The sequence below is a fragment of the Pocillopora damicornis genome, chromosome 12 (genome assembly GCF_964200805.1).
Source record: "Pocillopora damicornis chromosome 12, jaPocDami1.2, whole genome shotgun sequence".
In the NCBI taxonomy this organism is placed as follows: Eukaryota; Metazoa; Cnidaria; class Anthozoa; order Scleractinia; family Pocilloporidae; genus Pocillopora; species Pocillopora damicornis.
Window position 1 is genome coordinate 14,769,627 of NC_142681.1, and position 12,492 is coordinate 14,782,118.

General features: G+C 40.5%; 1 protein-coding gene across 1 annotated transcript; it reads left to right on the top strand.

Annotated features, from left to right (window-relative positions):
- The first annotated feature begins 489 nt into the window (after nt 1-489).
- Nucleotides 490-8,959, top strand: LOC113674067 (ATP-binding cassette subfamily C member 4-like). Its single transcript, XM_089189073.1, has 6 exons — nt 490-1,020; nt 1,469-1,851; nt 2,484-3,832; nt 4,411-4,981; nt 6,687-6,823; nt 7,203-8,959. The coding sequence occupies exons 1-6, from the start codon at nt 490-492 to the stop codon at nt 8,069-8,071; spliced, it is 3,840 nt and encodes a 1,279-aa protein (XP_089045199.1). The 3' UTR covers nt 8,072-8,959.
- Nucleotides 8,960-12,492: the final 3,533 nt, after the last annotated feature.

Genomic DNA, 12,492 nt, shown 5'->3' on the forward strand with positions numbered 1-12,492 from the left:
ATTTTTGTGACTAATAAGTTTCTCATGTATGCGACAAGTTCTCGCGTAGAGGAGACAAAAAGGAAAACGGGATGGCGAAAAATCGTTGAAACTCAATTCGGAATGAAAAGTTGGTTCCATGCCGCTTCCTTAGTTTCTATCTAGAGGGAGCCTGGAAATCAACAGGCTCACCCAAGCAAGGTGATCAATTTTGGCCGGCCGCGCGCAAATCTCTCGCGCAAAATTTCAGACAAAAATAAGGTTAGCAACCGCTGTCAAACTAACTATGCCAAGAAAATTAAACGTTCATAAAAAGTAGAGAAAGGAAAACTCGACATTCTTCGAGCACAAAGCTTATTCTAAGTCATGAGGTTCTACAGAACACCGTGACTAAATTGATTTTATGTAAGTTTACAACTCTCAGAGGGCAGGTTGGTTCAAAAGGCGAAGACCTTTGACCATTGCGTTGAATATGCCAATAATGGCTAAGTATTTTGTAGGTCTCAAGTGATGGCACCTAAAGGCGGTTACAGGAAAATCTTTGGTGGTGAAGATAAAAAAGTCAGTTTTGTATCTTCACTTTTTTATCGCTGGATGAACGGAGTCCTTAAGGAGGGCAGTCAAAGACCTTTGGATCAAAATGACTTTTTACCCTTGTCAGAGGAGAACTCTGGCCGTTTTGTCACCGACAAGCTTCGAAAAAGCTGGGAAAGCGAGAAACATCATTGCAAGATGAATGGGAAAGGGCCCAAACTTTGGAAAAGCGTCTTTGATATGCTTTCTGCCGAAGATGTTATCATCATTTTGACGGGGAATATATTGTGTACAACTTCTCGCCTTCTCTTTCCACTGTTTCTCGGGTATCTTGTTTCTAAGCTTATGTCAACTGAGGCAGAGAATACTTATCAGCTCTACGCCTGCGCATTAGCTTTGTGTCTTAATGGTTTGATCGGTGGTCTTGGTGCGTACCAGCGAGGTTACAGATGTGAAATATTGGGGATCAAATTAGGAAGCGCCCTGAGAGGACTGGTGTACCACAAGGTAGGCACGATCCTCAATAGTATTCTCTGCGTTTTTCGAAGGCTCAACCGATTTTTCTAATACCCTAGACACCGCAAATTAAGCCGAACAAACTTGAACATATTTATTTATCCGATAAAGAATTATTTTTTCTAGAAATCTGATCGGCTTATGCCATTAATCATCATCGCTAGTTGCTGCTTCTGCGAGAGCAACCAATCCTGCTCACCAACAAAAGAATCGAAGAAAGAAGCAGCTATTTAGCCTGTAGTTAACGTGGAGGTAGGCAACAGAAACCATAACGTATACGGCCGCGCTTATGAACGAGATTCAAAATGGCGCCGGAGTTGTCGCTCTTTTTACTCACTATTTTAAAGATAATTTGGTAGAGGTTTGGTTACTCTCGTCTCGAAACAAAGTCATCGTTAACACACTTTTCCTTTAATGTCTAATCTGTACCCTCTTTCAGACGCTTCTACTCAGCAAGCAGAAGTTACTGAAATTCACTGCAGGACGCTTATTTGACCTGATATCAAATGATGTTAAAAGAATGGAAGAAGAGACAGTCAAGTTCTTTTTCTCAGCCGTTTTCGCAGTTCCTGCTTATGCGGGGGCAACATTTCTTATCTACAATCTGATTGGTTGGCAGGCTGTTACGGGTGTGCTCCTTCTGTGTATTCTCATGCCATACTTTGCCGTCTTGTCCTATGCTAATGCTAAGCTGCGCTTGCGCACAGCTACAGTGTCCGATCAGCGAATCTCCTTAATGAATCAAGTAGTTTCGGGGATCCGCACGGTCAAAACGCATGCGTGGGAGGACGAATATGGACGAAAGATAAAACATGTAAGAAGGTAAGTTATTAAGTCATTTTCAATCAGAAGTAGGCTAAAACAACTATGTTTAGTCATTCCTGTAATTGTTGACCCAAATTATTCAAAAACTACAAGTCTGCCTCTTCTCAGTTAAGAGTTTTATTAGCTACGCAATTTAAACAAGTCCCTCCAAAAAAACGCTTTGGACCGCGGTATGAGCCAATCACAATTCCTCTTTTTACAAAGAATAAGTTTCTCATGTAACCCATTTCATAACCGGACTGGGAGGACTGGCCGGTCAATTAAAAAATTTCAGGATATAATGAGTAGATAGTGTTGAAAATGCACTTTGATTGGCCCTCAAACCTCCGAATATCCTTTGCAATTCATCTTCAAGCGACTCGTGCGGGTAAATAGATATCAACTCCACTTCGGAGAATAATCGTTCATTATTATAGGTAGAACATCTCATCTCATTATTATTTTTCATGCGCTATCGTGGGGTCGCAAAAGACGGACTTTCGCAAAAGACGCACGTGAACGATTAGGAAGGGTGCGGCCCGCCTGGTGCCGCCCGCTCACCTCGTTAATATTTCAAATTAGAGAGAATACTGACGACGAGTTGGTTCGACAGAATGCCCTCATAACCTATGATCAACTTTTATCTTCAGAAATGAAATCAGCGTCATTTTGAAGAGGACAGCCATTCAGTCAAGTATCGATGCCTTGTCATACAGTGCAACACCACTGGCCACTCTGGTGTCAGTAATTACTATGGTGCTTACAGGCCAGACTCTCACGCCCGCCAATGTTTTTATGCTGCTTTCGTTTATGGGCGTTTTAAAATTGAGTGGCATGTTGAGTGTGATCACTGGTTTAATGCTAACGTATGACGCCTACGTTTCGCTCGGAAGAATCGAAGAGTTCCTTCTTTTGGAAAATCTGTTGCAAGCCTCGGAGAGTGATGACAGCAACGAGCCCCAACAAAAAGCAAAAAGTACCTCAGGTAACGAAAGTTGCAGTTACTTGAAAAAAGAAGAGGGAAATACGGACGAAGTTTCCCTCTCTCGTGAAGCAACAGAATTAGGGCCTGCTATACTGTGTGTGTCAAATTTAAGCTACGCAAAAACGCATCATGAAGATGAACTTATTCTTCAGGATATCAACTTCTTTGCACCTTCAAAGAGTTTAACAGTCATCACTGGCCCGGTTGGAAGTGGAAAGTCTACTCTCCTCTCAGCGATCGCTGGTGAAATTCCGAATGCCAGTGGGACGATTGATTATCAAGGTTCTGTCATTTACTTGCCTCAGATTGCTTGGGTGTTCTCGGGAACGATAAAAGAAAACATTCTGTTTGGTCAACCCTTCGAGGAGTCCAAGTACGAAAAAATAATTGACGTCTGCGCTCTAAAAGAAGACTTTCAGCGGTTACCTGATGGTGACCAAACAGTTGTTGGAGAACGCGGCGAGGTTCTGAGTGGAGGACAACAGGCGAGAATAAGTTTAGCTCGCGCTGTTTATGCTGACGGAGATATTTATCTATTGGATGATCCACTGAGTGCTGTCGATGTTAAAGTTGGCCAACACATCTTTCACGAGTGCATCAAAGATCTACTAGGCGAAAAAATCGTTTTGTTTGCATCTCATCAGCAACAGCACATGGAAAATGCTGATCAAGTGATTGTGTTGCACAAAGGGCGTGTCCTCGACAAGGGACGTTTTACTGAGCTGCACGAAAAAGGTGTAATCAATTCAACTGTTGACCCACTCTATAAGGCAGCTCTCAAGGACAAAACAGACTCATCTTGGCCGTTCGGCTGCGAAGATAAGGAGGAACACGATGTTGTTGAAAAGTGCCAGAAAATACATGCTCTGCCCAATGAAGCAAGGAGTTTGCAAATAGCAAAGGAGGATCGCACAATCGGAGTTGTGACAACCAAGCTTTATTGGGACTACTTCAGAAGTGGAGCACATCCTTTGATGATAACTGGAATGGTTAGTTTAAGCCTCATTATTCAAGGTAAACTTATTGTTAGAGTGAGTTACAAACCTTGGGTCAGGCCCTAACAGGGAATACAGCAACCTTTTTTTTCTATATTTCCTTCATCCTATTTCTTGCAAATAACTTCACAATGGCTATGCTTTTAACCAACAATACACGTTGATTTTAGATTACATGGCAAAGGTAAGAGACAATGCACAAATTTCTGACCATGTTCCCGATATCGCGCTCTCTCGTAGAATCGCGAGGCAAGCGCAAGTGAATGGAGAGTCACGCGCGAAGGAAGAGCTGGTGTTTTTCTCTCTGCGTTTCCCTTGCACTTGCCTCCACTCGCCTGAAAAAGGTTAAAAAACGCTCGCTCTACAAACTAACTTCTGAAATCAAACGCAGTTGTCTAACAATATCTATGGGTAACATGGTTGACTGCTTCATCTATTCTGTGACGTTGTGGTGCTTACATAAACATCCCTAAGATACTAACGGTAGTGGCTAATCCAGGCGAGTTGTGCCTTGGCCCAATAAATCTTATAATCTTCAACTGAGTGATTATATAGAAACACATTTCAACCACTACATATTAAAGATGTTTTTTTCAGCCATCATAGCTGCTCCAGACTTGTGGCTCTCGTTTCTTGCAAGGCTAAACCCAGAGGATCAGAAGAACAAGACTTATATATCTGTCTTCGCCTGTCTGGTTGGCGTGTGTTTTATATTTACTATCGTTTGGGCTTATGGATTCTTCCATGTTTGTCTAAAGTGCGCCGAGCGTCTTCACGATAAAATGGTTGTAGCCATTTTACAAGCACCTGTCCTGTTCTTTGATTCAAATCCAGTGGGAAGAATCCTAAATCGCTTCTCGAATGACATTGGCTGTGTAGATGAGATGTTACCCAAAACATTCCTGGCGGCAATGCAGATGCTCTTGGTGATATTTACCCAAATTCTGGTTACAGTTTCCACAAATGTTTGGCTGATGTTTCTTGTTGTTCCAATTTCCGTGCTGGTCGTTTTTCTATCCGACTATTACTTGAAGACTGCCAGAGAACTAAAGAGGTTAGAGTCGATATCCCGAAGCCCAGTGTTCGCTCATTTTTCGGAGACCCTGATAGGACTTGACACGATTCGAACGAGAGGAAGACAGACAGATTTTGTGGATGCACTTTACAGGTATGTTGGGGACATTGATCCAGTCTGTGGTACCAGAGCCAATAAATGTACAGGGCACAAATGACTCATGATTGCCTATTTTTTGTGAGCCATTAATTTTCTTATTTAGCGGCAATACACGACAAGCGGAAAGACTACAGTAATTGCTCTGTGCGGTTTTCGTCCTTCTGATAGGATTTCAACAGAACCATAATAAGAACGGTAAATCAACAAGATCGCGTGACGCAGAAATTTCAAGATTTGTCAAAAATGAAACAAATGTATCGAACGTGATTGGTTATCACCAGCCCGATTAGAGCACTAATAGCACAGTGTCAGTGTCGTGCTTGTAATTGGACAGTGTAGTAGGACAGTTGACAAGTCATGTCTGCGTGTAAGTGTATGCCCGCGCTGTTGTCGGGAATTTCGCCGAGTTTTTTTTTTTTTTTTTTTTATGAAAACGTATAACTGATGTCTAGTTTCTTTCTCTAATTTTGTCATAGTTTTGATCAATTAGTAAGAGAACGTCATGTCGTCCAATTCTGTAATAACAATACCACAATAATAACCACAATAATACGCGTGGTTTAAAAAATCAGACTCCTGCTTCGCAGTCGTCCGCTTTTGTTAATCGCTCTGATGATTTCTGACCGAATTGGACTCCATTATGAGTTTCACAGGAAATGCAGATAAGTGCCACTCGTGTTCTCCTTCTGATAAATGTTATGTTAAGTATACAAGATGTAGTTGTGATAGTGAACAATTGAGAAATTAAGAGCTGGCTTGTTTTGGAGAGTTTAGCATTTTTAATGAAAAAATACCCATATCGTTAACAAATTCGGTTCTAGCGGCTCTTACGTTATCTGGGTGAATGGAGAATACCTAAGAATGCTATTTGGTTACGGAGGTGATCTTTCGGACAGTTAGCTAGAAGCTTACGGATGCTTCTTCTTGTTTCTACCGTTAATAACATGTATGATTACGGACCGAATTGGACTCCACTCAGTCCTATTATCAATATGAGTTCAAAGGAAATACAGACAAGTGCCACTCGTCTTCTCCTTCTGATAAATTTTATCCTTAGTATACAATATGTAGTTGCGATAGTGAACAATTAAGAATTTTTTTTCTTTGAGGTGGCAGGGGGGGGGGGGGGATTTATCATTTTTAGTGGAAAAGTACCCATATCGTAAACAAACTTGGCTCCAGCGGCTCTCACTTCATCTGGACGAATGGAGCATACCTATGACTGAGATGTGGTTACGGAAGTGATCTTTCGGATACTTAGCTAGAAGCTTGTGGATGTTTCTCTTGAGAGTAATATCTTTTTGAGAGGGTGGGGTCGGGCGGAATTTCTTTAAAGACTACGTTATAATGTCAGGCCAAAGGAGACACTGGTCTCACTTCAATGTGCAGACCTGATGTAATCTCCTTAGAGTGTTTTTTGGAGTGATTGTGGGAAAAAAAACAGTTTGAGAACAACAAGCCAGTCGGAACAAAAGAAAAGATTACAAGTAGTGAAAGAGGACTTAACATAAAAACAAGGAAACGGCATTGAGTGCGGGAAAACGCGCACGACCATTAAGCGGTTTGTTTTGCGCGAGTTTGTCGGGCCCATCACGAGCTAAAGTAATACAAAGCTTCTACAATCCGGTTTATTTTCGACAGTCAGCTAAAAAATTACTCCATTATTATAACACATTGTGATAAAAACTCATCCCTTCAGATATGAAGATGTTCATAATCAGGCGTACATTATGGTGATGGCCAGCGGTAGGTGGCTCGGTGCACGTTTGGACTGTCTCGCTTCCTTGTTAGTCGGTGCAGTTGCTGTGGCTGCAATCTTGGTATCTCAAGATGCCGGTAAGCTCAAGATTCTTAGTAACGTTTTTGGTTTTCTATGTAAAGTAAGAATTTATATAGTCGTGTATTGACACAGCATGAACTAATAAATAAAAAATAAGTGTGAAAATACGTGCACTCCTATTATCAACGGGTGGTTTCTATATGCGACAGAAACGTGAGAGTCGCTCGGGTAGCTTAACTGCTAAGCAAACGTTGAAGTGTCTATTATGATTCAAGTTGGGAAACTTGTGTTGATAACTCCTCTGCACTTACTTAGCCAGGGGTCAAAACAACAACACTAAGAAAGACGTAAAACCTAAGTTTTCGTTATATGTTTTGAGCCAACAAGAGAAAACTAGTCCGGAATTTATAAATTCAAGGTCTAGCTTTTTTTCAGCTTACGCTGGTCTCGCTCTTGTTTACGTCATCCAAACTCTGAGCTCCACTCAATACGCTGTTAGAAAAACCTCTGAAGTGGAAAACTACATGACGTCAGTTGAGCGAGTTATAACCTACACCAAACTTGACCGTGAACCCGGATACGCGGAAGAACGAACACCCCCACAAGACTGGCCTCGGAGAGGAAGTATTGTGTTCAGAGATGTATTACTGACGTACTATCCGGGAGGACCTCAAGTGTTGAAAAACATCAATATTATCATCAAAGGAGGAGCGAAGATTGGAGTTGTCGGCCGTACGGGAGCTGGGAAGTCATCTTTTGTAGCAGCTCTTATGTGCATGCCTGATGCTGATGGAGAGATAATCATTGACAATGTTCCAGTTAAAGACATAGGTCTCCAACAAGCTCGACGAGGTATCTCGGTTCTTGGCCAAAGTCCTGTTCTTTTTAGCGGATCATTGAGGAAAAATCTAGATATTTTTGACAAGTTTCAAGACGCTGAATTATGGCAAGCTTTAGAGGACGTGCAACTGAAAGATTTTGTCGAGACACTTGAGGCCAAGCTGGATCACGAACTGCTGGAGCATGGCGCTAATGTCAGTGTTGGAGAGCAGCAGTTAATTTGCTTGGCTCGTGTGCTGCTACAGCGAAGTAAAATTGTCGTCTTGGACGAGCCAACTGCGCATGTTGACCCAGACACAGAGCAGACGATTTGGAATGTAGTGCGGGACAAACTGAAGGAGTCAACTGTCATCACTATAGCTCACCGTTTGAACACGATAAAAGACTGCGAGAAGATTTTGGTCTTGAAAGGTGGAAAAGTTAAAGGATTTGACAAATCTGATTCAATGATAAACATCAATTGAGACGCGGTCTAAGGTTAAAATATCTTGATTGTAACGCAGTTTATTCAGAAATAGGAAACCGTTCAACGGCCTCGGTATTTTCAGATTTAGGGTCTAATATTAGAGAGTAACAGGTTATCATGTCAACATTCACGTTGAGTATAAATTTAGATTTCGGACAAGCAGAAGGAATGAGAAGAACTACAGGCCTACAAGATAGCGGCACAGCTTTATTAAGTTCCATGTAAGATCAACAACTCTATAACAGTCTCTTCCAAACATATTACCTCGTAAAGTAAAGTAAAGTAAAACCTTTATTTAAATGTCAATGTGTTAAGGCCAGATGGACTAATTGAGGACACCAATAAAATAGCAACACTAATTAACATATGATACTTATATTATATGGTATATTATACTACACTTATATATATGGTACCATTTAACAATAGAACTAATTCTATTGGTTACAAAGATTACAGCCCTTGCTGTTGTTGGTTAAAATGTCTGCAAGATCCAATTTTCTATTTTTGTCAATAAAAACGGGTAAATAGGGGGAATTCCTTTGATTTACGGTAAGTTTTTGCCATAAGAATGGCCCAAGATATCTAACAGAGTGTTGGTAGCGTGTAGTCACACTAAAAACGTGGTAATGCGAAGTCACGATTCCGCAGCGAGTAGAACCTTTGCGCAAAAATATATTGGAAACGCCATCAGGTACGAGACCATGTTTAACTTTGTACATAAGTGCAGTGATATCTTGAAGCCGTTTGTTATATAAAGAAAGTATATCAGCACGTCGTAAAAGTTCTTCAAATTTGTCAGAAAGGGGTTTATATATCACCCTTAGGGCTCTTTCTTGTATTCGTTCTAGCTTCCTTTTGTCGGATGACTTGCAAAAATGCCAAGTTAAATGGCAGTAAGTTAAATAGGGTATTATAAAAGATTTATACAGTGGCAGCGTAGCCTTGCAGGGTATTAAGTTTCGAAGACGAGAGAGTACTCCGACTTTCTGTCCTGCCTTATTACATAATTTGCTAGTATGCTCAATAAAGTTGAGATTATCATCTATGTGAACTCCTAATAATTTGATTAGTTCCGTGTTCACAATGTCCAGATCGATTATATTCAGCATCTTGTCTCTCTTGTCCTTATTGAGTTTCCACGGATAAATGTTCAGAGACTGAAACTTGTCTGGATTAGCCAGTAGAAAAATAATTTTAAACCACAACAGTGTTTGCTGGCCACGAATTTGCATTCTACTTACCGGGGGTGAAGATGGGAAATTTGAACCGGTGTCACAGCGGATTTGGACTCCACTCCGCAGATTTGGACCCCCAGAAAAACTGAGTGAAACATCATCCTTGACGTTCTAGTAGAAATATTTGACGTTCCAGTGCGTATTAAAGTATGTTTTTGATTCAAAACATGCAATTGGCAGCTGGAAATGACCCTTTTCGCGAAAGTCGAACACCGTTACATTCAATAATAGACAAACTTTTGACTTTAATTTGTTTTGTTATTGTTCAATGCCCGAGTGTTTGGACGACATGGTACAGTGCGAGTTGTGCGAGGAATGGTTGCACATGAGCTGCGAGGGATATAAGACTGCCCTGGAGGGCAAGTGGCTCTGCATTGTCTGCAAACCGCTAGACTCTGAACGTCTTCGTAATTGTTAAGGTGTTATTTCCTAACGGTTAATATTCGTTGAAATTAGAAAGGAAGATTGAGTTCGATGTAATAGTCACCACTTTTGTTAGGACGTAGACATTAATGTTGATTTTCCTTTGAAAATAAGCTGAGAGTTCCAATTGCTCAGAATAGAAACATTTTTACTTACCATAGGCTTTACGAACGACTTTTAGTAGGAGTTGTTACTTTGTTCTTGTTCAGAAACTGTTTAATGCTATTTAATTAGAAAATCAGACTGAGTTATTTTTGTGACGGGATGCAACAGTCTCCACTAATGTTATGACGTTTCGTATTAATGTTGATTCGCATCAGAAGAAGCAAAGATTTACTGAAACAATTTCAAGAGTTCGAATGCAGTAGTTTGTTCGCATTTCATTATTGCGTATACTGGACGACTCGCTATAATACATACGGCGGAATTGGAACGAAATGGCTGTTTTTCTTTACCTTTACTGAGGAATGTTGTTTTGTGATGGAAAAGAATATCGGCAAAAAGCTTCCAAATAGAATTAGTGACCAAGTATGATACAAACGATACTTAAAAGGAACTTTTGGTAGGGGGGGTTCAAATCTGCGAAGGGGGTTCATATCCGCTGGCGGATTTGGACCGGGAGTCCAAATTCGCTGACACCGGTATTCCAGGAGAGAAATCAGGGCTGAAATACCCAAAGCCACTCCGATCTTTGCTTTCCATGAATTAAGTAAACCTTTTTAAAAGTTAAAATTCTCTTTAAAATGTAATTCAGTCCACTTTAATAACTTTCGATTCTAATTCGTTACACAAACTAATTTTGGTTTCAATTTGTAGAACCCGTGAAACAGGCTATAAGGCAAGAGGAAAATTTGCACAATCACCTCACGTAATATATCAAGCTGGGTTTGTCGAATTGATTTTGATGGTCGCAGGGGAATGTCGAGTTTGTCCCTTAAAACCGTTGCGGTCCATAAGAGCGTTAAACATCATTAGTGATGAAAAAAAATCTGCGGAAAGGAGGGTTAGTTCATCGAGTTTCGTATACTAAATCTCGGGAGAAACTGCAAGAATGATTTCAGAGTGTATGTGTGTTGTTTTGTAAATATAAGCACTGTAACCTATTAACCTTGTTTTTGTGTCCTTTTAAGCGACGCGGCAGGTCTGTTATGACCAGTCTGCCAGATTTTATTCTTTAATTTTGATCTTCTCCACACTGTGCATTGTTCGTGACCTGATATTTCAACGTAAATTATCGAGAAGGCGCCTTCCGATCACCTTTGTCTACTTTGTAAGTCACGCAAGCGCGCAAGCGTTACGACCGATCACGTTTACGCAACGTTTTAGGAAAACTCGGCATCTAATCTCTATTCAGTTGCTGTGAAAACGTAAAATCCTCAACGTAGAGGATAAACGAACGAAGTTTGAACGGTCAAAAGGAGATCTTGGTCAATTCTAAGAATCATGCAAATGATCTTTGACACGAGCGCAATTGAGCAAACACGTGAATTTACGTTGTTTTTAAGAAGTTGGTGGATGGAAGCTAGAGATATACCCGCGGGTTTGAGACAATCCGTGACCTCACTGGTGTATAAACTATGCACTGATATGCTTTTTCAGCCCGATTAACGCCTGCATTTTGAGAATTCTTTCGTACAAAGCAAGGAATTTTTGATATGCAAATTAAGGTCGAAGAGAAGGGTCTCCTCTGATCACGCTAGTATGAAAAATATTTCAGCTGAAGTTTCCATATTTTGTCTATGAACTAACTAAATACACCTTGTAACTTGTTGCAAGATAGAATTCCGTGAGCTACATTGTTGCAGTTGTTGCGCGCTAGACAAAATCTTTGAAATTTACACTTTCGATCGCTGTTCACAAGGGTGGTCTGGCCAAAAATCATTTTTGGCTTGTGGCGACGCAAAAAAAGAGAATCGGAGAACAACTAATCTACTTTTGAAACACGTGTCCTAAACCCTTTTCATGGGCAAAAAATGAAAGAAAACTTTTTCCCGACGGGAAGTCGAGAGGACCGCTCTTAGCGAGAGTGGCACTTAAATAACATAATTCAGTAGGCCAATGGTTACTACCAACAAACCTGACGTTGAGTGACGCATGAGTTAAGTTACCGAGTTATCAACACTATTTTGCGACCTGAAGGCGGTACTCAGAAGTCTTATCACGATAGGAAAAAGGTCCACTATGTTTTTTTGGGTTTTCATCCAAAATTTTATTTCTGGCGACTTCGTGATATTTCATAAATTCAGAAGAAAGGACCTTAAGATAAATTAGTTCGCGTGGTAAAATATTATTTGATTACATGTCACATACATCAACTGGAAAGGACTTCACTTCAAGTACCACGAGTACGAAAACTTCGACTTAGTGTTATTCTGAATAAACTTGAATCTCGTCATAGCTATCCTACCTCTGAAGTTTTTTCCCTTTCCTCATTAATTGAGTGATAAACGAAACAATAGGTCACCTAGAGCTAAGAGTCTACTTTCGGCGGCAGTATTTTTTCTAGATGGAGATAAAGATTTTTCGTTACTTAATGATGTTTTATCCCATTGGGAGTTTTAAAAAGGCTCTTTGGGACTCAAATCACTTGTTAAACTTAAGTTGGCCGTATAAGTTTCGTTATTTTTTAGACCGCTCCATGTTAATTGTAAGGTCGAATTTTCGAATTTTCGAAAATGCACGTAATTTGATGGCCGGTTATTCTAGAAGTTCGCCGAAACCACATCATGTTTTTATGTTTTTATGCCCTTCTACCCTA

Bases quoted from the DNA above. Each gene is read 5' to 3' on its own strand.
- LOC113674067 (XM_089189073.1), top strand. From the start codon at position 490: ATGGCACCTAAAGGCGGTTACAGGAAAATCTTTGGTGGTGAAGATAAA. The intron at 1,852-2,483 runs GTAAGTTATTAA...TTTTATCTTCAG, and splicing joins AAGATAAAACATGTAAGAAG to AAATGAAATCAGCGTCATTT. The intron at 3,833-4,410 runs GTAAACTTATTG...TGTTTTTTTCAG, and splicing joins TTTAAGCCTCATTATTCAAG to CCATCATAGCTGCTCCAGAC.